The 25,772-nt window shown below is 39.7% G+C and overlaps 1 protein-coding gene and 1 non-coding gene across 9 annotated transcripts in view; both read left to right on the forward strand.

Annotated features, from left to right (window-relative positions):
* The first annotated feature begins 1,185 nt into the window (after positions 1-1,185).
* The window catches only part of SETD2 (SET domain containing 2, histone lysine methyltransferase), a 125,187-nt gene continuing 100,600 nt past the window's right edge, over positions 1,186-25,772 (forward strand). For 4 of the 8 annotated variants that reach the window (XR_005374958.1, XR_005374959.1, XR_005374960.1 and 1 more), the window contains exon 1: positions 1,186-1,319. Coding sequence is in view for 3 of the 8 variants with exons in the window: in XM_038566632.1 (XP_038422560.1) it covers positions 1,249-1,319 (71 nt within the window). In the remaining 5 variants the exon portion in view is untranslated. The remainder of the gene's footprint in view (positions 1,320-25,772) is intronic. The other 4 variants (XR_005374956.1, XR_005374957.1, XM_038566630.1 and 1 more) reach the window with 2 other exon arrangements.
* On the forward strand, positions 17,446-17,518 carry TRNAK-CUU. The gene has a single exon. It is a non-coding gene; the product is annotated as a tRNA-Lys (tRNA).

A 25,772-nucleotide genomic window follows, 5' to 3' on the forward strand; every position in this document is an offset into this window, starting at 1 on the left:
AGATCTGGTGGGAGAGCTCTTCTGGAGCGTAGCCCGCCCTTTTCTCTAGGTCTCTTCCTCAAAGGGGTCTCTTTTATAAGGGCACTAATCCCATTCAGGAGGGCTCCACCCTCATGACTTAATCACCCTAAGGCCCTACCTTCTAATACCCGGGAGGTAAGGACTTTTAACCTAAACCGGGTGGGTGGGAGGCACACAAACATCCAGGCCGCAACACAGACTAATATGCCACTGTTGGCTGGTAAAATCCTCTTTAAAATTATAGTGACCCCCCCCCCCCCACCTCCGTCCCCAAGCTGATCCTGTGGACTCCCAGTTTCGAAACGATCAATTGCTATAAACACCTTAAACGTCCTGAGCGTTTAGCAAGAAGGCCTTAGGCATTCTTGTTTCTCCTTCCAAAGATAACTAAAAACCGTAGCCCTTTCGGGTTGTCCTATTTACTCTCACCTCATTTTCGCAGGAGAGGGATTCACAGCCTTCCGACAAGGACGTCTGCTCCCAGGCCTTAGGAGCCCCGCGGAAGGCCGGCGCCCGGCAGCCTGGGGGGGGGGGCGGGGGGGGCGGGGCGGGGGCACTAGACCCAGAGGGAGGCGGGGGAGGAGGGGGAGGCGGGGGAGGAGGGGGCGTCCCGGCGGTTCCCCGGCCGGGCCCTGTCTCCGTACCTGCCGAGGGGGGAGAGACAGCGAGGAGTCGAAATAAAGAGGGGCGGCCGCGGCACCTCCGAGCTCCGAGGCCCGGGACGCCGCTGCCCGCCGGGAGGGTAGAGTCCCCGCGGGCTCGGGCCGCTCCCCGACGGCGCCTGCCCGCGGCCCCCGGCCGCCCCGGTGGGCCCGACGGAGGGGTCCCGCGCTCATTGTTCCGGGAGGCGGCGGGCGGACTCGGGCCAGCCGACTCGCCCCCGCCTGGGGTCGCCCCGCAGCTGCGGGAGCGCCGACTGGCGGCGGACGCGCGGCCCGTGCGTGTCCCTTTAAGGGGCCGGGCCTGTGCGGCGGAGGGGCTGGCGGGGTGCGCGTCGCTCCCCGTGTGAGTGTGTGGGGGAGAGAGCGGCGGGCGGGCGGGCGCCGGAGGGAGGGAGGGAGGGAACCAGCGAGCGAGCGAGCGAGCGACGCGGGCCGCCCCTGCCGCCGCCGCCGCCGCCGCGGTCGGACCAGCGGCCTCCTCCCCTCCCCTCCCCTCCCCTCCCCTCCCGCGCGCGTCGCCCTGCCGCGGGGAGGGGGCTCGCGTCGCCGCCTCCAGCCGCTCCCGATGAAGCAGCTGCCGCCGCAGCCACCTCCGAAAATGGGGGATTTCTACGACCCCGAGCACCCGACCCCTGAGTAAGTATCTGCTCCGCGGCTCCCCGCGGCCGCCCTCGGCCCGAGCCCGGAGCCCCGAGGGTGGCGCGTCCTGACGGGCGGCGGCGCGGGCCGGCGCGAGGAGTAACGGGCCCGCGGTGGACTCGCGCGGGCGGCGTGAGGAGCAGGCCCGCGCCGCCGCCGCCGCTTCGCCCGGGCCGCGGCCGGTCGGCGGTTGGGCCCGGCGTTGGCGCGGCCGCTCGCGTCGCAGCGGCGGTTGGGCCGGGCCGGTGGGGGAGGGGCGGCCACGGCCTCCGCCGCCGCCGCCGCGTCCGCACCGACCCGGCCCGCCCGAGGCTCGGCCGGCTCCTCCGGCTCCCCGCGGCCCGCGGAGCCCGCACCGCAGGCGAAGGGGCCGAAGCGGAGGAGCCGCTGGTGTCGGAGTTAGCGAGACGGCACCGGCGAGGGTAGGCCGCGAATCCCCGGGCTCGGGTGGAAGCCCGGCCCGTCGCCCGGCCTGTCGCCCGGCTTCCCGGCGACGGCGGCTCGGACCGGAAGGGCCTAGCGTGCCTCCCTCAGCCCGGGGCCGCGTTGGGTCCGCGCTGCACTCTCGGGTTTGATTTTTTTTTTTTTTTTCTTTTTTCTTTTCTCCTGGAACTCGATCCTGGCCTCGTAGTGCTTCCGGCTTCAGATTCTGCACCTTTGGCACTTCGGTTTTGTAATGGTGGCGAGGTTTGTGTGGCCCCGATGTTGAGGTGACACCGGGTTTGTTTTAACGCCTGAAAATGAAAGCCTTCGGAGGGGCAGACGTTCTCTTCCAGATTGTGGGATTTGCACACTTTCGGACACTACTTCCTTGGTAACAGGAACCTTTTACCCTAAATGGATGACTTTCTACTTCTCATACTTACTTAAAAATCAAGGATCGTTTGAGGATTCTCTAAAGAGACAGCATTCTAGAAAAGTGAAATAGAGTTTTTCCCGGTAGTATTTTTTCAGCCTTGGACATTTTTTTTTTTCTTCTTTCTTTCTTTTTTCTTTTTCTTTTTCTTTTTTTTCTTTTTTCTTTTTTTAACATTTCTGTGGAGAGAGCTGTATCTGCTACTGTATCTGCTACCTCCGAGAGCTTCCACTCCAGAGCCTGGATTCACTTCTTTCTCTATGCCCTCACAAGACTATTGTTTTAAAAAACTATTCTGAAACTCCATTTGCTGGTGTTGGTTGAAGTCTAGACCTACGAATACACGACTCATTTCAAACTTAACGGTTGGTAGGGATTTCAGATGAAACTGTCACTTTTTATGAGCAGAATGATTCCAAGGATTTGCTCTTTTGATACATTTTATCTTAGCTCTGCTAGTGCTCTTTTTTTTTTTTTTTTTTTTTAAGCCCTTTGGCAAAGCTTTTCAACTTGGTCCAGAAATATCTGGATCTTTTTTGATAGTTATCAGATTCAGTTGCAAGACAGAAGGATTCCGTTGGGGTATTGATGGTTGTTTCCGCACACAAAGAGAAATAATTATTCTACCTTTGTAGACAAAACCTGATTCTTATTTTTGATGTAAGTTCTCTCAACATGGCTTTATCCTTTCATAGGTTCTTTGCTTTTAAGTTTACATTACCTTGATTAGATTGTTTTTTATTTACTGCACAATCATCAGTGCAGTTAGAAAGCTCATGTTGTGTAGGGTTTTGATGAGAGACTTGGAGAACCTCAGACAATTCTGTATCCTGATCCAATGAACATTGAACAGTTGTCCTGTACAAAATAACAAGCTAGCCCCCTGGCTGGACTAAGTGCTTGCATATGGTTCTTTTTACCAGGTTGTGTGGTGAAGTCCAGAGCCTTAAGGATCACACTTCTTGGGGAAAACATAATTTTTCATATTGTGGGAAAATGGACTCAGAAGTGCATCTTTGATGGGACGGAGTGGGGAGGAATTAAGAATGCTTGTTTTACACAAGGTCTTGAAGTTATTTCTACTGCTTTTCTGTCACCACTGCTTTGCATTTCTAAGTGACTAAGTTCCAAAGTATGTGTGTGTGTGTTGTGTGTATATTAACCTGCATGGAGTATAGAATTATGAAATATTTTCTGATAATACTGTAAGAACTAGAAGGAATTTAGTAGGCATCCTGGACAACATCACCAGTTTTTCAATGCAGAAACTGAAGCCAAGAGAAATGAAGTGACAGGAGACACTCTGAGGTACTATGTAGATGCTAGTCATTATACTACTGGAGAAGGAAAAGCAGTACAGTGTTTAAAGGATTTAAAGAACTTGGATTTCAGAGTCAGACATCCCAAGGTTTGAACACTAGTTGAACCTTGGACAAGTGTCTTCTTCATCTCTCTAAGCCTGGGTTTTCCAAACATCTTGGAAATAGGGATTATGATGGTAGCAACCTCATAGGGCTTTGGGGGAGGATTGAATGAGAATGGGTGAAAAGCACTTGGCGCAGAATGTAGCATATATAAATGCTTCTAGCTGGAGTCATCAGGGAAAACTTAAGAGGTAGGCTTTTAAGTGAAGCTTGGAAAGATTAGGTGGGCTTGAGAGGGCGACCAGACTGGGGGAAAGAATGACCAAGTGCCCTTTTAGACTTAGGTACTTTGGAATGGTTCTTAGACACATGAAGAAATTGAGGCACGAAACATAAATTCAGTTTGATTGAAGTAACAGTTTGAACCTGATGTTCTGTTTGTCTTGTACTCACTCTTTTAATGAGTCACAGCTGTGAGACCTGGCTTTTTTTTCCTGTGGCATATAGGATTGTGTTTCAGGTGAAAATAGCTGTAATCACCTGAGTATCTGTGCATTAGGTTATTGGGGCCAGGTGTTGAGGACACTGCAAATTAGATCCAGTTAAAGTCTTTAAGGAACTCTTCTAATGAGAGAAGTACTTAACAGCCATAGAAGTGCTGTTCTTGGAACATATGCACGTCTATTTTGTGGCAAACATAGTTGCACTAGAGGTAAGTGGTGTACAAAATAAACAAAATTTGCCCTTCAGGGTGGTACTCCTAGTAATGGGTAGTAATGCATAATATAGAATGTTCAAAGGTACGTGCTTTGAAAAATAGAGCAAGGTAAGGGGGATCCAGAATTTCTGGGGATGATGTGACAATTTAAAATAGACTGAGTGAACCTTTCTGAGAATGATATTTAGACTTACATATAGATATAAAGACTTAAAGGGGAGGGAGTTAGCCATTTTAATATCTGAGGTGAAAGCTTTCCAAGTAGAGGGAATAGTTCCAAGGTGCCGAGGCAGACCTAGTGAATTCTGCCTGTTATGGCTAAAATGGAATGAACAAAAAAGAGCAATAAATAGTAACTTGGGTAGGGATGGGGTGCAGATTTCACAGTGCTTTGTAGAGTCATTATAAGGACCTTGCTCAGAGTTTTCAACAGAGGAATGACATGATACTCTTTTAGCTTCAGAAGGATCACCTTCTGTGCAGGGGAGGACAGAAGAAGCAGGGAGACTTAAAAGGAAATTAACAATCTGGGAGAGAGTTGCTGGTGACTTGTAAAGGTGTTAACCAGGAAATGGTGAGAAATGATTGGATTCTGGATATACACTGAAGAATAAACCAATATGATTTGTTGATAGGTCAAATTGCCATGTAAGAGGAGCCAAGGAGAAGTCCAAGGTTTTTTGTCTGAGTAATTAGAAACGTGGAGTTGCCATCAACCAAGGTAGTAGGTATGACTGTGACAAGAGCAAGTTTGAGAAATAGATTAGGAGTTCAGTTTTAGACATGGTTAAATTTGAGATGCTTGTTAGACATTGAGGTTAAATTGATATCTAATTCAATCCTCTGGAGTTCAGGGGAAAGGTCTGGACTAGAGATATATTTTATGGTCATCTTAGTATTAGAACCACATCACTGGAAGAGATCACCAAGGGAGCCTGTGTAGAAAGAGATAAGGACTTGGGAGTGGTCCCTTTAAATTACAGTATTAAGAGGCTTTTATTATAGTGTGCAGTGTAGGGGTCTTAACATGGATGGTATCCATAAACTTAGAGGGGAAAATAACTTCACTATTCTCTAATTGTAAGTTAGCATTTCTTTTAATTACCAATGTAAATAGCAAACTATAGTACTACTAACAGTAATTGTGATTTTACTATTAGTACAAGTCAAATATTTTTTATAATATGCTGTGCTTGTAGATATCTCAAAATATTATTTATGTGTATCATTACATCAAAATTATAGTACAGAAGAGATCTACCACCACATTGTTAAGCATATGTATTACTGTATCTCACATTTGGTATTTTTGTCCTCGATATAATTGGTCTCATTTGTAATCTTTGTATTTTATGCATTTAAAAATATTAAGCTGAGAAGAAATCCACAGGCTTCATCAGAATGTCAAAAATTTTTTGTCCAAAGTGCGCGCGCGCGCACACACACACACGCACACAAAAGTTAAATCCTGGGCTCTGTAGCTAGGGTTTAGAATCTCACCTCTTTTTTACTTAATAGCTTTATGAACCTGAGCAGGTTTTGTAATTACGATGTGCTTTTGTGTCATTATTTATAAAGTGGGGATCATAATAGTATTTTCTGCAAAGAGTTTTATGAGGATTTAAGAATTAGGACCGTGTTAGCTCTTTTATTATTAGTATTGGTTGGAAAGCTGCAGTTAGAAGAGTACAAGGCACCATGATAGGAAAGGCAGTGAATTTGGCCAAAATAAAGTTTATTGACTGGGAAAAAATATTTGTACATATTCTAATAAAATATAAAGCAGTGATGTTAGTCGAGTTCTCATAAAATTCTCATAATTCACCTTAGTTACAGTGTATGAAGCCAACTAAGAGAAAATACTGCTGGGAGGGTTTACTGACTAGAAAGCATAATGGACTATCCTAGTACTTAAGAGAGAGTATACCTTTCCAGTATTCATATTTCTCTTTGCTCTTTTCTAGATTTCAGGCCGAGCATTCCTCTACTGACACATTATGTCTTTAGAAAGGTATCAAGCAACTAAGAAACCTTTAAACTGCCAAGACATACTTTTACATGTAAGATTATCTACCAGTCATACCTACTTAGTTTCCTCAGTGGAACTTTGGTATTCCCAAATCTTTTCTGCCACTTTTTACTGTACTGACTAATTGATTTAATCTATTCCTTTTTTAAAAAATTGAAATGTATTATAGTGTACTCTTTGACAGATTTATAATTTTTCTTGACTTGATAATTGATGGTATTCTGTGAGTATTGTCAGTTTTTGCAGAGAAGCTAGAATAGTCATATGTGAGATGGTAAAGGATGACTAGCCTAGGTTACAGAATCAAAAGGTGACCAGCATCCAGCTTAATTTCTGCTAATTTTTCCAGAGTACTGTAGAGTACCTTATTTTGTAATGCACTAAGAGCTTTTGTAAGGCCCTGAGAGACCATTCATATTAGAAACTGAACCATTACATCTGGAGTCACCAAACATTAGGTTTAGAATCCTTCCTTCCTTTGAGAGAGCCAGGGGTGGGGAGCCAGAGTAGGAGCAGGGGAGGCATTTTATTTTGAAAAAATAACTTGCAGAGAATTTGCAAGAATAGTATAATAGAATGTCCACAATACTATTTATCCACATTAACGACTTAATTGAAATTTTGTCACATTTGGTTTATCTTTCTATATATAAAAAAAATACATCTTTTATTTTTGACTGAATCAAGTTGCAGACATCAACTTTACCCCTTTACCCCTAAATATTTCATAGTATTACCTAAGAGAAGGCATTCTCTTGGATAACCAACGTATAATAATCAAATTCAGGCAATTTAACATTTGTAATGGTACTGTTAACTCTTAGACTGTCATATTTAAATTTTGCCAGTTGTCTCAAAAATGTCCTCTTTTTGGTCTAGGATTACACGTTGCATTTAATTGTGATGTCTCTTAGACCTCTTTAGTCCCTGAGGATAGAGCTTTAAATTCAAGTGTTGGATCATTACTTTACTATTGTCTTTGGATTTACCACAATTGTGATATTTTAAGAATAATAAGTGTCTGGTAGTATGTTTTAAATGGTTTCTTTTTTTAATTACCAAAACAATAAATGCTTATTGCAGAAGGGTAAGATAATGCAGATATTTATAGAATTAAAAGTAATCCACCCTTAACATCTTTTCCCTGCTCTACCTCTCTAAATCCCACATCCAAGAGGGTAACTACTACTAACAATTTAGTGTAGACCTTCCAGAACTTTTCCTTTTTTATTTTTATATAAGTGGAGTCATACTACATATATCATTCTACCTTTTTTCTATAAATTGTGTTCTCTGCATATTTGCATATATATATATATTATATGAGGTACTCATCTTTTTTAACAGACACTATTGAGTTGCTTTATTTTCTTAAGGTGTCTGGTTGTCATGTTAAACAGTTTAAACAGACCTTAGGACATGTGCTGTGTGGAAGGTGTCTCTTTACAAATATGTTTCCACACAGGGTGAGTATATTTGGTAATTTATGATTGTGTTTTCACGATTTTGTTTGGACTTTGACTCCTGTACTTTTTTTTCCTTTTAAAAATATATTGTATATGTATTTATTTCTGTTTGTCCTGTCAGGTGGATTAAGTAGATTTTGTTTTTTTTTTATTTTTAAGATTTTAAGTAATTTCTACACCCAACATGGGGCTTGAACTTACAACCCAGAGATCAAGACTCAATCACATGCTCCATTGACTGAGCCAGTCAGGCACCCTGGATTAAGTAGTTTTTATTCCTGCCCTACTTTGATTAGTTGCTTAGTTATTTTGAAAAGAAAACTCAAGGCATTTAAGTATAGTTTTTTTGAAAATACTTGGTTTGACGCTGGCCGACAAGCTGGCCAAGTGAAAATTCAATAGGTTTGTTGTTTTTCATAATAAGATCTATATTTGGAAGTTTACTTTCATGAATTCAGATGGGAAGCAGTTTACCTTATGTAACTTTTGGTTATTATATGCTAGTAAAATTGTTGTATTTGAGTCTTTTAGGTTTGGAATTCAAGTGTAATGTATTTTTTTAAAAAGGTTTTATTTATTATTTGAGAGAGATAGTGACAGAAATACCAAGAGACAACAGGAGCAGAAGGAGAGGGAAAAGCAGGCTCCCTACCGGGCACAGAGCCCAGTGCTGGACTCCATTTCAGGACCCTGGGGTCATGACCTGAGCTGAAGGCAGATATCCAACCGACTAAGCCACCCAGGCACCACCCCTCAAGTATAATGTATTTTAATTTGATAGTTTTGGGTTTTTTAAATCAAGCTTGTGGTTACTTTAGTGTCTTTTCCAGCTAAGTGAATATATTGGTCATTGAGCTGGGAGTTTAAAGTTGGTCTAAATTCTTGTAGATGCTTTTTATTTTAGAGTGCTTTTTCTGTCAGATGCTAACATCTCACAAGTGAAAAATATCCTTGGGATGGTGTGGGAGTTGATAGGAGTGTGATCATGTTGGCAGGCTGCTGGGAGGTCTGCATACTGGGAGCATTGCTTATGGGCTTGCAAGATCCTGGAGCAAGTGGTGGTTTCTGACAGTAGCTCTTCCTGCTGCCCACTTCCTACCATATGCATTTAAATCGTCTCTTTGGGAAGGGTTGGTTGCATAGTAATCACCAATATTTGCTTCATGATTAGCTCACGGAGTAACTTGTACTTTGAGTCTTTGATATTTGGCCTCTTAGTGAATAGTTATTAATTACATACTGTCTACTTTAGTAGGCAGATGATGTCAAGCTTAAAATTTTTATGAATTTTGTGTGAATGTAAAGTAGAGCTAACATTGTTTTTCATAAATTATGTATTTGGCTGCAGGGCGCCCCCCCCCCCCTTTTTTTTTAAAGATTTTATTTATTCATGAGAGACAGAGAGGCAGAGACACAGGCAGAGAAAGAAGCAGGCTCCATGCAGGGAGCCCGATGTGGGACTCGATCCCGGGACTCCAGGATCACGCCCTGGGCCGAAGGCAGGCGCCCAACTGCTGAGCCACCCAGGCGTCCCTGCAGACCCTTTTTATGGAAGTCCATTTATTCTGATCCTGGAGCACACACAGATTTTCTAAACTTACTTGGTTAAAGATCTACCTCTTCCATTATTTTATATCTGTATCAACTCTAAAACACAAGCTACACGTTTTATGGTACTGCTTTTTTTTTTTTTTTAAGATTTTATTTATTTGCTTATGAGAGATAGACACAGACAGAGGGAGAAGCGCTGCCTTATGGTACTGCTTCTGTGCTAAAAATTAACTATAGAGAGATGTTTTATTGTACCTCAACAAAATTCGTTTTGTTAGAAATAGGTGAATATGTACTACTGAAGTTTTCACCAAGACAACCTTAGCAGGTACACTCTTTAGGTTAAATTTACCATGTCCATTAAGAAATAAAAACCAGTTGCCGGAATCATGAAAAATATAGTCTTTCTGGCATATTGATAGCAATTTGTCTAAGAAAGTAATGTTAATAACTGAATATCAACACATTGAAACAATGGTAGTTAAATATAAAATCGTTCTCCCCATTATAATGTTGTTTATGTCATTAGAGAGACAGACTACCAAGAAATACTTGATGTCCATCTATCTTTCTTTGACTACTTTTCTTATTTATTAGAGAAGATAATGATAGTGTTAGAAGATAAAAAATTGGGACAGGAATTGGAACCTGGCTGTGATAGGACATTTTTTTTTTGTCTGTGCATATGATAGCTGTAAAATTTGTTACCTCTGTGCTTTTGTGAAATGTACCTGTTGCTTAAAACTTTTATTTCCATCATTACTATTTTTCCACATTATTATTTTATATGATATATTTGCATGCATGTGTATTTTTATAATTCTCCAACTTCTAAGATCCCTTAGGTGGTTACTAATATGAAGTATTGAAGAATGGCTAACCATTTCCTTGGACCCTGTCTGTCTGAGCATTTATCCATCATCATCTTGCACCATTTAAACTTGTTTGGTTCTATATATTGCTAGGACCTAAGGGATTTTGTCCCATGTACTAGCAAATCCAAGGAACACGATGAATATTTTATAGAGCCTTATTCTTTTAGATGGAGGAATCCCAGTCACTAGCAGTTGGGTACATAGTAGTATGTGCTTAAGAAATGTTTAAGTTGACTTGATCCTTCTTAACTGTCATTTTGATTTTTTGATAGTGAATAGCAGCATTAATAATTATTGGCATCTATCATAAGACATTCTTAAATATTACATTAGGATAGAGAAAGAGAATTGAGTGATATGAATTGGGCTAATGAATGTGATTGGTGCTGAGAAAAGTTTTTATGCTTCTTCTGTTGGTCCTTCTGGAGACAAACTGAAGAAAATTGGAGACCTCATAATGGTGGTCTGAGAGAGAACATGAGTGCTTCCTAAGGTAGGAAGTATTTTGTGCTAGACCAGTTTTCCCCCAGTGCTAGACCAGTTTTTAGTTGCTTTGTATTTGTGTTTTTTCCAGAATCCTCTTTAAATTATACCTGTTCACCCTTGTTAATTGTCTTTCTGTTCAGATCCTTCAATCAGTAGCTTCATTTATCTCTTTATGGATATTAAGGGCCAAAAGGAAGTAAGGCAAATACAGATGCAGTGGTAAATCAAGGGATGTTTGGAGGTATACCATAAGGCTGTGACACTGAAAATGGTAGAAAACTTGATATTCTAAAATTGAGGCTTTTGTTCTCTAGGTAGCTGATGCTTTTTATACCTAGGAAACGTAAAAAAACTTACATGCTAAACCTTAAACTCTATGAAGCAATTATAAAATTATATTCAAAGTTTTTTTTTTTCATAATCAAAACTTTTAAACCTGATGTTAAGAAAAACTAGCTGAATTGAACTTTTGACTAATCAATTAACATTTGTTGAATTCCTACCTTGTGATAAGGATACAGAAGTAAGTACAGGGAGCTATAGCAGGGGCACTTATCCCAGACTGGTGGAGTAGAGGGGTGGGGAGTCAGGGAGGGCTGCCCGGAGGATGTATACTTAGGCTAAAAGAATGGGAGTTAGGCAGAAAGGGTGGATGGAGGATACTCAAGGGCCACACTGAAGGGTAGGGTACATAGGGAAAATTGTCCCTATGTCCATTTCCAGTTAGATTCCCCTGTATTTGCTCCAGTGTGAATTGCTGAGCAGCATAAGACTTATTTCATGGAGGAAGGCCTTATTACTTTACCTAATGACTTCTCATTCCTGTGGCTTCCCACTTTCTTTCCTCTCAATCATTACCATGGTTTACCATGGCTGTGATTTATAGGGAATGGAAGATAGTGCCTCTGATTTTATGAATAAGGGAGGAAAAGAAGACCCAGAGAAGTTCAAGCTATGCTCACTAGCTAGTTTAGTGACAGTACCACAACCTGAGCCAAGGGTCTTTTGAGTACCCAATTTGTGAAAGACTGCCTTTTAAAAAAAAAAAAAAAAAAAGTGGGGTGGGGGTGGGGCAGAGGAAGAGAATCTCAAGTAGGCCCCATGCCCAGCATGGAGCCCTAGGAGGAGCTCTTTTTCATGACCCTGAGATCATGACCTGAGCTGAAATCAAGAGGCAGGCACTTAACCAACTGAGCCACTCGAGTGGCCCAGGACTAACTTTTTAATGATACTAAGGAATAACATGATAGCTGCCATTTATAATCAGCTGGATTCCTGTATTCTGAGTTAACTTGTTTTCCTAGGGATCTTCTGGATTAGTTTTGAGTTGCTTACAATAGTTTAATTTGGAGGATGCAGAGAAAACTCTTTTCTCTGACTTTGCATATATGTATGCTAGAGGATTAGATGGCTGAACATCATTGCAGCAAAAGCTACCCTGGATGTGTGGAGCATCCAGATCTGCTCCTTTGGCCAGATACCTTAAATAGTCTGAAATCTTCATTGGAAATGAACTTCTAGGAATTTTTGATCCCATATGAGACTCCAGCCTTGGTTTGTTGTCATTCCATATATTAAGGAAAACCAGGAGAGGTACATAGGTAGATAACTTGCCTTTTGTTAGGAGGGCTAATGTTTATTTTTGCTTTAATTCATGTCCTGCATAAAATTGCATTGCTGCTTGTGTTCCTTCTGTCTTACTGGTTCATGTTCTGTCCACATGATGAAGTAGTTCTAGTTCAAGGGTTCTAATCCTGGATTTTGGACAAATGGACAGAGCTCACAAGTAATAATGAACATAATGTGTGAGAGCATAAGATGCCAGAGACATCACTCCTCCATACTGATACTAGGGAATCAAAGTAGTTGTAGATTAATAGGAAAGGCTATGTAATCATGGTTACTTTGAAATAAACTTGTACCTAACTTGCTTGGATGTCTGTAGATATTTTTCCTATTTGAATTGTTTGGGAAATGAGATCATTATTGCTCTAACTTGTTCTAAGTTGAACATCAAGACCCTAACTTAATGATTCTCTGATTCGGAAATTTATATTACTCAATGTTAATTTATTTTGTATTTTATTTTAAGTTTTTTTTTTTTAAAGATTTATTTACTTATTTATGATAGAGAAAGAGAGAGAGAGAGAGAGAGAGAGAGAGAGGCAGAGACACAGGAGGAGGGAGAAGCAGAATCCCACTGGAGCCCGACGTGGGATTCGATCCCGGGACTCCAGGATCGTGCCCTGGGCCAAAGGCAGGCGCCAAACCGCTGAGCCACCCAGGGATCCCCTCAATGTTAATTTAAAAACCAATGCTTGAGGGTGCCTGGGTGGCTCAGTTGCTTAAGCATAAGACTCGATTTTGATTCAGGTCATGATCTCAGGGTCATCAGAATTGAGCCCTGTGTCTGGCTTGCACTGGGCATGGAACCTGCTTAAGATTCTTCCCCTACTTCTTCCTCAAGCTCCTGTCTCAGAAAACAACAACCAACAACAATGCTTAAGTCTTGGAGATGAATAGTAAAAAATAAACAAATAAAATGGGTTGGTTAACTATGGCCTACAGGCCAAATCTGACTGACCACCTGTTTTGTACCTATGAGCTAAGAGTGGTTTTTACATTTTTTAATGGTGGGGGATAAAATCAGAAGAAGACTACTTCATGACATGAAAATTATATGAAATTGAAATTTCACTACTCATAAGTGAAGTTTTAGTGGAACACAAACCAAACAAAAATAAAAGCTAATGCTTATTTTTATAGTATTATAGAAGTAGAAAGAAGATGTAAAAGATTGATGAATGCTTAAATTGAGCCTAGTTCATACTTTGAAATTTCTTGGTTAGTAAATTTCCTAATTTTTTTGTCTTCATCAAAAGAAAGTTTGATGAATGTTACAACATTGTTTTGTCTCATTGAAGTTTTCAGGTTGGTTATGGTTTAAACCTAGGTTTAAAATGAACTTTTTTTGAGCCTATCAATGAATAACATACTTTGATTTTTGTAATAGGTATCGTGTAGGGTGGGGGTTGACAAACTAGCCAATGGGTCAGACCCAGCGTGCTTGGATGTTTTAGTATAGCCTGTGAATTAAGTATGATTTTATATCCTTTAAATGGTTAAAAAAATTGAAAGAATAGTATTTTGTGACATGTGAAAGTGATATGACATTGAAGTTTTTGTGTCTGTAGATAGTTACTGGAGCACAGACATATTTATTGTATATGGCTGCTTTCACACAAAAACATTGGTGTTGAGTAGTTCTAACAGAGACTGCATGGCCTGGAAGCCTGAAATATTTATTTTGTGGCTCTTTATAGAAAAGAAATTTGCTTGTGCTTGCCCCAGGGCACTGATGAAAAATATATTGTCTAATTTCCAAGATTGCTTATGTACAGTTTTAAAATGTGTTAAATTTTCAGGAAGGCATGGTGCAAAGTTTCATGCTTTTTAGAGTTTCTTGGTAAGAAGCTCACTGTACCCCAGTCTGGCATTTGGTGAATCTCACAGTTACATTAGAATAATTACTTCTATTTTATTGACTTTTAAGAAAGGAGCTTAAGCTTTCAGGCTGTTTTTCTCTATCAGAAAGTAAAATTAAATGTAAACAATGGGTTGAAAGGGCTCCTGGAGAATTAAGAAAATGAAAAGGGGATGCTGAAGGTAACAGGAACGGAAAGGCAGGAAGTAGCTGCCCATCCTAGGGCTGGAGGAAAAAGGGAAGAGGATGTGGTTCCCACAACCCAGGACCTTAAAGTAGAGGCCCTCTGGAGCTGAGACCTCTGAGGAAGGGGTATGTGACAACTGGTGCTGGTGTCTGAGGGGTTGCAGTCAGACTGGTCTGGGATTGTGGGGTGTGGGGGGGAGGGCGGGGAGGTGGAAACTGGAATCACCAGGGTGAACTGTATTGGTAGGTCAGTATGTGTAGGAACTGCGACCAACAGGAAGGAACAGATTCCCTCCTAGTCTTCCAGCCTTTTAGTCTTCTGGCTAGCACATGCTATTTGTGCCATAGCACATGCTATTTGTGCCAAAGGAAAAAGTAGTTTACAGGGTCTTAATCATACTGTCACAAACAAGAGTGTAGAAAGTGTATGCTGGGAGCTGAAGGAAAGTATCTTAATAAAGGACTGGTGGTCTAAACATACTGAAATATTTCTCTAAGCTCTAGATAGGAAATGATTCTAGTGTATTTTCAGGAATCTGGGAAGGTAAAAAAATCCAAAAGGAAGATTTTTGGATGAGCATTGTGAAGCGTCTGGAGACCTTTCTTCTTCTTCTTCCTTTTTTTTTTTTTTTTTAGTTCATAATGTTTCCTATGCATTCTTTTGGAGGAATTGTTTTAAGGTGAGATCCTGGCTTTTGTTTACCTTGTATCCAACAGACCAATTAGAGTAAAAGATTGAGAAGTGAAGAATATCTGAACTATGTTAGATAGCAGTAAAACCCCAATATATAAAAAGTGGGGACTTTATATGTTTCATTTTGGATTTTCTACTATCCAACAGGAGAAAAATAAATCCAGTTATCAGTTATTTAGGAAATAAGGGGTTCCAAATAGGAGAAAGCAAATTTGAACTTCTAGTTCCTTTTTTTAAAAAATATTTTATTTATTCATGAGAGACACACACAGAGAGACAGACAGAGACACAGGCAGAGGGAGAACCAGGCTCCATGCAGGGAGCCTGATGTGGAACTCGATCCCAGACTCCAGGATCACACCCTGGGCCAAAGGCAGATACTCAACCACGGAGGCACCCAGGGATCCCTCTTCTAGTTCTTTTTAAACTACCTGCTAGTCTGTCATGGATTGATATATTTTAAACATACACTAAAAATTAAGTCCTAGAAAAATGAAGTGAAAAGCTAGACATTCAGAATCCAGTACCACTGGTTAAACAGTTACGTGTATTCATTGTGGTAGTAGTTATGTGAATCTATGTATGGAATAATTTTGCCTAGAACTACATGCACACGTAAATGAATATGAATGCAGGTTGAGAAGAATGGTGAAAAGTGAATTAGGTCTAGTCTGGTTAATAGTAATGTACCAATGTGAATTTCCTAGTTTTGATATTGGACTCCAGCTATATGAGATGTCACCAGCGGAAGGGGCTGGGTGAGGTGTACAGAGACTCTTTGTACTATTTTTGCAACTTCCTGTCAATCTGTAATTATTTCAAAATAAAAAGCTTAAAAAACTATAAGCCCACTGATTACTGATCAAGGTCAAATTGCTATAAAAGTTTGCAAACTCTAGTCTCAATTTCTGTACTTGTGGATATGTAACATACTTAGCCAATTGGCGCTGGCCAAAAGACTACAGATAAGTGTTAACTCCCTTTTCCTTCTGCAGCTACTCTGTATTTTTACCATTTTCTTCAATCTCTACCTTTCATCTTCTACCTCTACTTCTGTACTCATTTGTTCAAAAAATTTTTTAAAAATATTTTATTTATTCATGAGTGACACACAAGAGAGGCAGAGACATAGAGGGAGAAGCAGGTTCCATTTAGGGAGCCCGATGTGGGACTCGATCCCGGAACCGCGGGACCACACCCTGAGCTGAAGGCAGATGTTCAACTGCTGAGCCACCCAGGTGTCCCTGTTCAAAATTTTTTATTGTGCACCTTTTTAGTGCCAAGACCTGGGGATATAAAAATGAGCAAAGTCCTCACTATTTATGCTTATTTTCTAGAAGTGGAGACTTTTTAAAATTGAGGTATAATCGATACACAATATCTTTTAGGTATTTCATAGTGATTCATATATTTATACATTATGAGTAAAGACTGTTGCTAGTGAAAGAATCTTACAAATATGTAATTCATATTGCTTACAGTTCCCATATATTGAGTACTATGTGCCAGGCACTATATGGAGGATTTTAAATAGATACTCTCCTTTGATCCTCTCTTTGAAGTAAATATAGTACTACTATTTCAGTTTTATAGATAAACTCTCTGGCCACTATTTTTCTTAAGTGTTAAAAAGTACTGCAGTTGATATTCAAATCCAGGTTGACTGACTTTCAGGGTTTTGCTTTAACCTTTTATACTAAAATGCCTCTCCATCTTGTATTTTGAAAACACATAATGGGAGGAGTAAAGGGATAGGGGCATGCCTTTTAGTTCGTAGGCACTAGAAAGGCCCTAGAGTGGAAAACTTATGCTAAACTATGTAGGTTTCTTTTTCTTTTTCTTTTTTTCTTTTCTTTTTTTCTCTTTTCTTTCTTTCTTTCTTTCTTTAAGATTTTATCTATTTAAGATTTTATTTATTAGAGTGAACCAAGTGAGCAGGGGGGAAGGGGAACGGAGGGGGAGGGGCAAGCAGATTCTGCTGAGTGTGGAGCCTGAGTGGGTCTTTTTTTTTTTTTTTTTTTTAATTTTTAATTATTTATGATAGTCACACAGAGAGAGCGAGAGAGGCAGAGACACAGGCAGAGGGAGAAACAGGCTCCATGCACCGGGAGCCCGATGTGGGATTCGATCCCGGGTCTCCAGGATCGCGCCCTGGGCCAAAGGCAGGCGCCAAACCGCTGCGCCACCCAGGGATCCCCTGAGTGGGTCTTGATCACAGGACCCTGAGCCAGAACCAAGAGTCGGATGCGCAATGGACTGAGCTGCCCAGGCATTCTTACATCTTTTTCATCATACTAGTTACGGTGTTTACAAGTGTCCATTTTGGTTTTCAGTGCTCTCATCAGTATAGATGTAGATATGAAAACCAACTGCCTACTTTGACTCTTCTTTACGATATTAGCTGTTGTTGGGGTGCCTGGCTGGCTCAGTTGGTAGAGCATGTGACTCTTGATCTCATGGTCATGAGTTCAAACCCCATGTTGGGCATAGAGCATATTTTAAAAAATAAATAAAAAGATACTGGCTAATGTTGTTAATTTCAAGTCCTAGTCCTATCATTTTACCCTTGGTTGTTTCCATGAGGGATGCATCTACCTTGTCAGTTTGTAATATTTTTCTGTCATAGAGAATAAGATTTGACCTCTTCTAGTGAGCTTTTGATGGTACTTCACATCTCTTTGTGATTACTGGAATATTTTTAAGTGGCTAGGGGCTTGTTGGCTAGGTCTGTGGACCAACTGCATTTTCTTAAATTCTTGTGTAGTATAACTTGACATTTGAGACATAAACAAAAAATCCCATAGGATAGGAGTTTTGATACATTTCTGTTTTATAGATGAACCAACTTTATATTCTGCATTATTTTATAAATCTTACACATCTGGAATTTGGTATCTGGAAGTGAAAATTGTAACCAGATTTCTAATTTGCAAAATGATGTACAAAATACCCTGTTGTTTTTATGTTTACCTTAAGAACACAAGATTTTTCTCAAGAAATGGAAATACAGCACTCTGGTGACTTACCCTAAAAGATTGGCAGATTGGTAAAAAATAGATTTAGGTATTAAGAATATTAATGATCTCCTTCCCAAACAAAATATCTACTGTTACTGAATTTTTGCTTTTTTAAAAAATTTTCTCAACCATGAGTCTTTTTTAATTAAATGATCCCTAAAGTAGAACTGTGTGTTGATGCTACTTATCAGAAGTTAATTTATAGAATATATTTCCCATCATGGCATAATGTTCACTGTCGTTACATATTTGTGATCTGTGTGTTTTTTATTACTGTTGGGGAGTGAAATTCTAAATAAAGTTTAAATCAGATGGTAAATCCTGGATTGTTTCTGCTTGGGTAAATGGATTAATGCTCAGCCATAGCCAGGTGAATGAGCTCTGATTGTGGGTAGATGCGTGATTGAATGGTAACCGGAATATATAAGTTTTGCCAGAACACTTCTAACCACCCACCTTCACTTGCTGCATGTGGACACATGGTCCCTTGAGGTTTACTTGTTTGGGGATTGGTTATCCTCCCTTGTATTGCAATTAAACATTAACTTTTTTATTATGAAAAATTTCAAATATTCATACGGGAGAGAATATATAGTACAATGAATGCCCTCCCTGCCCAGTATACTCATCCAGCTTTAACAGTTACTAATACTTTGCCATTTTGGTTTTTATCTGTCTCCCATTTTTGTTGTTGTTGTTGTTACTGGAATACTTTGAAGCACTCCAGGTATTTTTTTTCATGCTTTTGTATCTTTACGAGATAAAGCCTTTTTATTTTTATTTATTTTTAAAGATGTTATTTATTTGAGAGAGAGAGAGAATGTGTGTGAATGAGCAGGAAGGAGGAGGATAGGGAGAGAGTCTCTGAAGCAGACTCTGCTCTGAGTGTAGAGCCCTACCCAGGGCTCAGTCCTACAACCATGAGATAATGACCTGAGCTGAAACCAAGAGCTGGGTGCTTAACTGACTGAGCCACCCAGGCACCCTGAGATAAAAGCTTTTTAAAAAGTAACCACCTGGGCATCTGATTTCTCAGGGTCCTGGGATCAAGTTCTGAGTTGGGCTCCCTGCTCAGTGGGGAGCCTCCTTCTCCTTCTACCTCTGCCTCTGTCCTCACTGGTGCTTGCTCTGTTTTGTGTTTGCTCTCCTCTCTCTCAAATAAAATCTTAAAAAAAAAAAGTAACCACAATAGCATTATCATGCCTAGTACAATTGGCAGTAATTCTTTAATGTTACTTAATTTCATTTTTTTTGAAGTTAGGATCTAAATAAGCATGTGATTACCAGATTTCAGATCTCTCAATAAGTAATAGTAGCCTGTTACGTTTATTGGCTCTGTGCGTCCTTGTGGTATCCTTTAACATGTTTTTCTATTACCTGTATTTTTTAGAGACTGGTAGTTACATCAGACTCCACACCGCAGCTTTTTATTGATTACCTATTGTATCACTTATTTTAGTGATGGCAAAATTAACCAGTGGATTTTGGTATAGTCATCCTGATCCGTCTGTTACAAAGTTCCCCATCAACCTTTCACCTACTGATTTTAGTTGCTGTTGATGATTGTTGAGTTTACTAGATCGAATTCTCCTACTGACTGTGCTGAAATACAGTTCATATGGAAAGATAGGAAAAATACAGAATTCTTTGTCAATTTTCAGGTAATGAGTGGGTATCTTATTGGTAATCTAATCTCCAAAGATGATCAATGGGGACTTATTTTTTTATGAGTTTATCTTTAGGTGTTGTACTTCAGTACATTGCACTCATTTTTTGTTCTTATTGTTGCTCAGATTGCCTCATTGTTGTCCAGTGGAAGCCTTTTCAGATTGGCTTCTGTGATCTTTTGTATGATCCTGGTAATCTTTGATAACTTCCTTGGCCCCAGCTCATTTATACACTTTTTATCGCAGTCTAGAGTCAGCCATTTCTTCTGTGAGTCTTGGTTCCTTCTAGTGAAAATAGTATTTAGATACCATAATCTATATACTAGTCGTGGTACTCATGGCTACTGGGTTGTCAATGCTTAGGCCTTTTCATTGGATAGTTAAGATATATGTATTTTTTAGAAAAAGAAAATCATACTGATTTTTCCAATTCGTATTTAAGGTTTTTTTTTTTAAGATTTTATTTATTTATTTTATTTATTTATTAGAGACAGACACACATACACAGAGGCAGAGACACAGGCAGAGGGAGAAGCAGGCTCCATGCAGGGAGCCCCAAGCAGGGCTTGATCCTTGGTCTCCAGGATCAGGTCCTGGGCTGAAGGCAGTGCTAAACTGCTGAACCACCCGGGCTGCCCTATTTAAGAGTTTTTATGTTGAAACTATTTTTTTTTTTTTTTTTTTTAGATTTTGTTTATTCATGAGAGAGAGAGGCAGAGACACAGGCAGACAGAGAAGCAGGCTGCATGCAAGGAGCCTGATGTGGGACTTGAACCTCGGAATCCAGGATCACACCTTGAGCCAAAGGCAGGCACTCAACCACTGAGCCACCCAGGCGTCCCTGTGTTGAAACTTATATCACTTTTATGTAGAAAATCTTAGTTCCTAATGACATTCATGGAATAACTTAATCTATTTATATGTGACAGTTTCGGTAATGATACCAGTATTATTATAGTAAGACCACCAACAGTTTAAGATTTGTTCCCCCCCCTCCCCCAGGATATAGTTCAGTAAGGTATTTGTAGTCAAAATACTTTAGTTTTTGTGTTTATGCCAATCATCAATTTGGTATAGTTTTTATAGTTTGAATTTCTAGAAATTATTATTTTTTTTAACTTTCTCATTTAAAAAAAAAGTTACTGGAATAAAAGAATGTTTGAAGAGGAATAACTTTGGGATGCCTGGGTGGCTCAGCGGTTGAGGGAAGAGGAATAACTTTTCATCCTTGATCTCCTGTCACCATTTCCTTTAATATATACTCATTATGTTTAATTTTGGTTGAGTCTCCTGTTTTCCACTGTTTTGTGTCTTGCTGTTTCACTTATCAATATATTCTGGAGATCCTACCAGAGCAGTATACAGAGCTCCTCATCATTGCTTTATTTTGCGGTATACTGCTTTATTGAATGGATGTACCAGAGTTATTCAGCCACTCTTTTGATGAACATTTAGGCTAGTTCCAGTCTTTTGCTATCACGTGGATAACCTTTGCATTTTATTTTAACCTTCATTTTTCCGTGCACGAAATGGTGAGGGGTGGTGTGTTCAGTGCATTGTGATTCACAGTGATCTTATATTATCATTGGCTCTGCCTTGTAAGAGTAAGTGTTTCAGGGTTGGTTTGTTTTGAGGCATGGTTATCTTTATCATACTGTCCTTTTATTAGTTGACTTGAAACCTTTCTCTTTCACACCTCAAACATTAATTTGCTATTTTTGGAAAATGCTTAATAACTAGAAAGTAAATGATGGCTATTTTATTGTGTTTTAGCTGTTGCTCCTGAAGAAAACTGAATTTTTCTTTCTCTTTCTCTCTCTCTTTTTAAACTGAGTTTCATTCCTTTTCTGTGTGTTTTGATTTGGGTCTGGAGGTGATTTATTCTAGGAACATTCTGAGTTGCTGTATTCATTGTGTTACCAAAATTTAAATGCAGCCCATGTAGATTTTTTAAAATATAACAGAAAAAAACTTGCTTGTGAAACATGAAAGAATGAAGTTATTTTCAGAAGCGTTTTTAATATTAACACCAAAGAAAGCAGGTATTTATGAAAGAGAAAGATTCTGAATTATTATCTTTGCGTATAAAAAGAGAATCGTCTTCTATCTCATGTGTGTAGGTTTAATCACATCACGTGTTTTACTTTCATTGTTTTAATTTTGAAGGTGAGTTTTAAAGAGCTAATTTGCATCAGAGTCTATAACCACATGAAGGAAGTGACCACCATCTATTTTCATGTTTCTGTTTAATGTGGCTAAGAGTAGGACTAGAAGGTTGGTTGGTATAAGTATTCAGTCTGATAAAATACAGGGTTGGTGCAGCTTTTAAACACTCACTACTTTATATCCTACAATTTATCTATAGCAAGCCATCTCCCTCAGACTCAGTATTCCTCACTGATTTCAGTAGAGTATTTCCTCATAGAAGAGTCTACTCTGTGAAGTTGTGGCAGTGAGGGAGACCAAAAAACCTAAGTGATTTCTTGCATACAGTTTAGGAGTTTCTTTAGATACGCAGTGGACTAGATTTCTTGCATACAGACTAGGAGTTTCTTGAGACACATGACCATCAGGACTGTTACTCTTTATTTCATTATACAGCCCCTTCTGTTGCTAAGCAGATAATTTACTAGTACACTGAGTCAAAATATGTTTCTCTGGAACTTTTTTGCCCTTTGCTCCTAGTTCTGTGTAATAGCTAATATTTGATTTAAAGAGCAAGGGCTCTGCAACCAAAAAGCCTGGATACTTGGCTCTGTCACTTTGTTAGCAATGTTAGGTTTCTTCATTTACAAAATGGGAATACAAATAGTATACCCTTTATAGGTTTGAGGATTGCAGAAGGACTAGTTGTATGTAAAGCATTTATTCTAGTAACCCACAAATAGAAAATATTCTGGTAGCTGCTTATAGTGGGGATGGTAGTCTTGTAATGGGGGCTATACGACGGTAGTACAATGTGACCAGCTCACTAAGAACTTATACTCAATTCCTTCTGCGGTGATTCATTGGCTGGTACTAAAATTGGATTTCAGCATTAACACATTTCTGTCTTTTGAAGGTTATTTGTTTATGGGGATCCCCCTCCCACATCTACCCAATGAGGAAAATAAAACAGATAAATAAATAAATAAATAAATAAATAATAAATAAATAAAACAGATAAAACTTAAGAGACTTAACTTACAATAGTGAATAAAAGTAGTGAAACTCATTTGTATATAACAGGCCCTAAAATGTTCAAATTAGATCACCACATACTTTTGGAAAAAGCAGATTGCTTGAAGAGGAGAACGCAATTCACTTCATGTAGGTGTGCCTGCAAACCAGGTTAGAAGACAAATTTAGCCATGTCAGGTAAATATACAATTGTTAACATTTGGAATGATATTCTTACCTTTCCTCACTGACTGTGGAACTCTACAGGGTTACATTTGAGATCATCTGTGTTTGTTTACAAAGTGATTGCTTGTTTAAAGAAAATAACTTAGTTTTACTCAGTATCATATGTGGATACTATGTTAAAGTTTCAACTCTTGGGGCCTGAGAATGGTTGATGGATGTGACGTTGGGGGAGAGAGCTGTTATTTTGATGTGTGTGTGTGTGTGTGTGTGTGTGTGTGTGTGTGTGTATACACACACACTATATATATATACATATTTATGTATGTATGTGTATATATACATATATAAGATAGTGTTTGGATCAAATTATTTCCTGTGAGAATATTCTTGCCTGAAATTTAATAACATTTCATTAATTTTTTTCTAGATTTAATCTGTATATATAAGCCTCTATTAAGAGCTCTCTGTATATTTTAGATACTATGCTAGTTGAAGATGTGGACTTAAGCAAATGAGTAACAGTGCTTCTGTTTATCAGGTCCATTGGCACTGGTTCAGGTTAGCGAATTCATTCAAAGTGCTTTGCCTAAAGTTTCCAGGCCTTTCATAAAAAGCGGGGTGGTATTCATGGCTTCATTGTCTACATAAATCACATATATTTCTCATGGATGTTTTAATTCACTTGTCCTCCTGGGTCCTGTGTTTTGTATGAGAAAGTATGGCAGATGTTATAAATTAATTTATGGTCATTCTGAATGGCTTTTTTTTTTTTTTTTTTTTTCTCAAGTCACTTTTTAGGTGTGTCTTTTTCTTTGAGAATTGCTTGAAATGAGAAAGTTAAAACATGGTACTATTATTAAGGATTTTTTTAATTCAAAAAGTGATGAGAATTTATGCTAGGAATGGAAATGGTAAAGCCAGGGAGATTATACAATAAGGGCTAAATGTTGCCTTTGTCTCTTTGTACTGAAACCCTAGCTGGGAGGCTGAAACAGTAAATAGAAGGTCAAGGTTGTAAGTGATTGTCAGTCTGGAAAGTACATGGTGTAGGGGTTGAGTTTAGTAGTAGTGCCTGGAATAGTAAGGAAGGGGATAGGAAAAGACAATATGGTACTGAGTGCATTACTAGGTAATTGCCAAATAAATGAAAGACCAAAGTAGCTGAGGAGATTAAGATGGGTTTAGGGGGGATGAAATGTGTGTATGGAGGAGGCTGGGAGAGAGGGAGGAGGATGGTAGAATGAAGAGCAGTATGGGGACGCCTGGGTGGCTCAGCGGTTGAGCTTCTGCCTTCGGCCCAGGGCATGATCCCAGGTTCTAGGATTGAGTCCCACATTGAGGTCCTTGTGGGGAGCCTGCTTCTCCCTCTGCCTATACCTCTGCCTTTCTCTCTGTGTGTTTCTCATGAATAAATAAATCTTTTTTAAAAAGGCAGTATGAAAAATGACTTGAGGTTGAGACTATCTATGTTTGAATTTGGAGACCATCTTAACCATTGAAATTCTTCTGGGGAAGTAGTGTAAAGCAAGTTTAGCTAGATAGGAAAGTGGGAATGATGGTGTCAGACATTTACTGAGTACTTCCCTTTGTTCTGAGTAGTGTTTTTGGCATTTTTTTTTGTAAAGGATTTTATTTATTCATAAGATAAAAAGGCAGAGACATAGGCAGAGGGAGAAGCAGACTCCCTGCGGGACTTGATCCCAGGAATCTGGGATCACAACCTGATCCAAAGGCAGATAGATGCTCAACCTCTGAGCCAGCTAGGTGTCCCTGTTTTTGGCACTTAAATGCTGCTGGCAGCAAGATAAAACAAACTCGTGCTCAAAAGGAGCTTGTTTCTAGTGAAAGGAAATAGGCACTACATTATAAAAAAAGATTAAGAAGAAAAAGGAAAGTAAAAAAATCCCATATTGATAATACTAGGAATAAACTAAGGACTAAAATGCGATAGAGTGATGGGAGAATCTTGGAGATAACATTTGAGCTGTCATCCTGTTACTGAGAAGGAGCAATCTGTTGAAGATCTAGAGGAAATGGTATTCTAAGAAGACACCTTCAGGTGAAAAGGTCAGAAATTAGTTTGGAATGTTTGAGGTACAGAAAGAGGGCTTATGTGGACTAGAACCTAGGGAATGAGGAAGGACTGTGAAAAGAGGTTAGAGAGAGAGAGTAGGCAGGTATGTGCCATGATCTGATTTATGGTTTTGAAAGATCATCTGGCTGTTCAGTAAATTTATAATGTGTATAATGATCATTATAATTGGTGTATACACATGTATGTAATAATCATCATTAGCTCCATTTTGACCATGTTATATTTGAGATATATAGGAGATATTCAAGTAGAGATGTCCATTTGTCCATTGAGTACTTGGGTAAGTATGTACATAGTGGTTGGATTTGGAGATGGGGGAGTTACCAGTATAGATGATACTGAAAGCCATGAATCTGGATGAGATAAGGGAAGAGGGAAAAGATAAGATGGAGAAGAGAAGAAGGAGAGCCAAGCAGGGATCAGATTTTGGGGTATTCCAACTTGAAGACATCCAGTAGAATAGAAAGAGCAATAAGATTAAGGAGGGAATAGCCAGTAAGGGTAGGAGGAAAACAGGAGAATGTGGTCCCTGGAATGAAATTGACCATTGGCTTTTAAGATATTGGTCTCTAGTGGGACGCCTGGGTGGCTCAGTGGTTGAGTATCTGCCTTTGGCT

Source organism: Canis lupus, chromosome 20 (assembly GCF_011100685.1).
Source record: "Canis lupus familiaris isolate Mischka breed German Shepherd chromosome 20, alternate assembly UU_Cfam_GSD_1.0, whole genome shotgun sequence".
Classification (NCBI taxonomy): domain Eukaryota; kingdom Metazoa; phylum Chordata; class Mammalia; order Carnivora; family Canidae; genus Canis; species Canis lupus.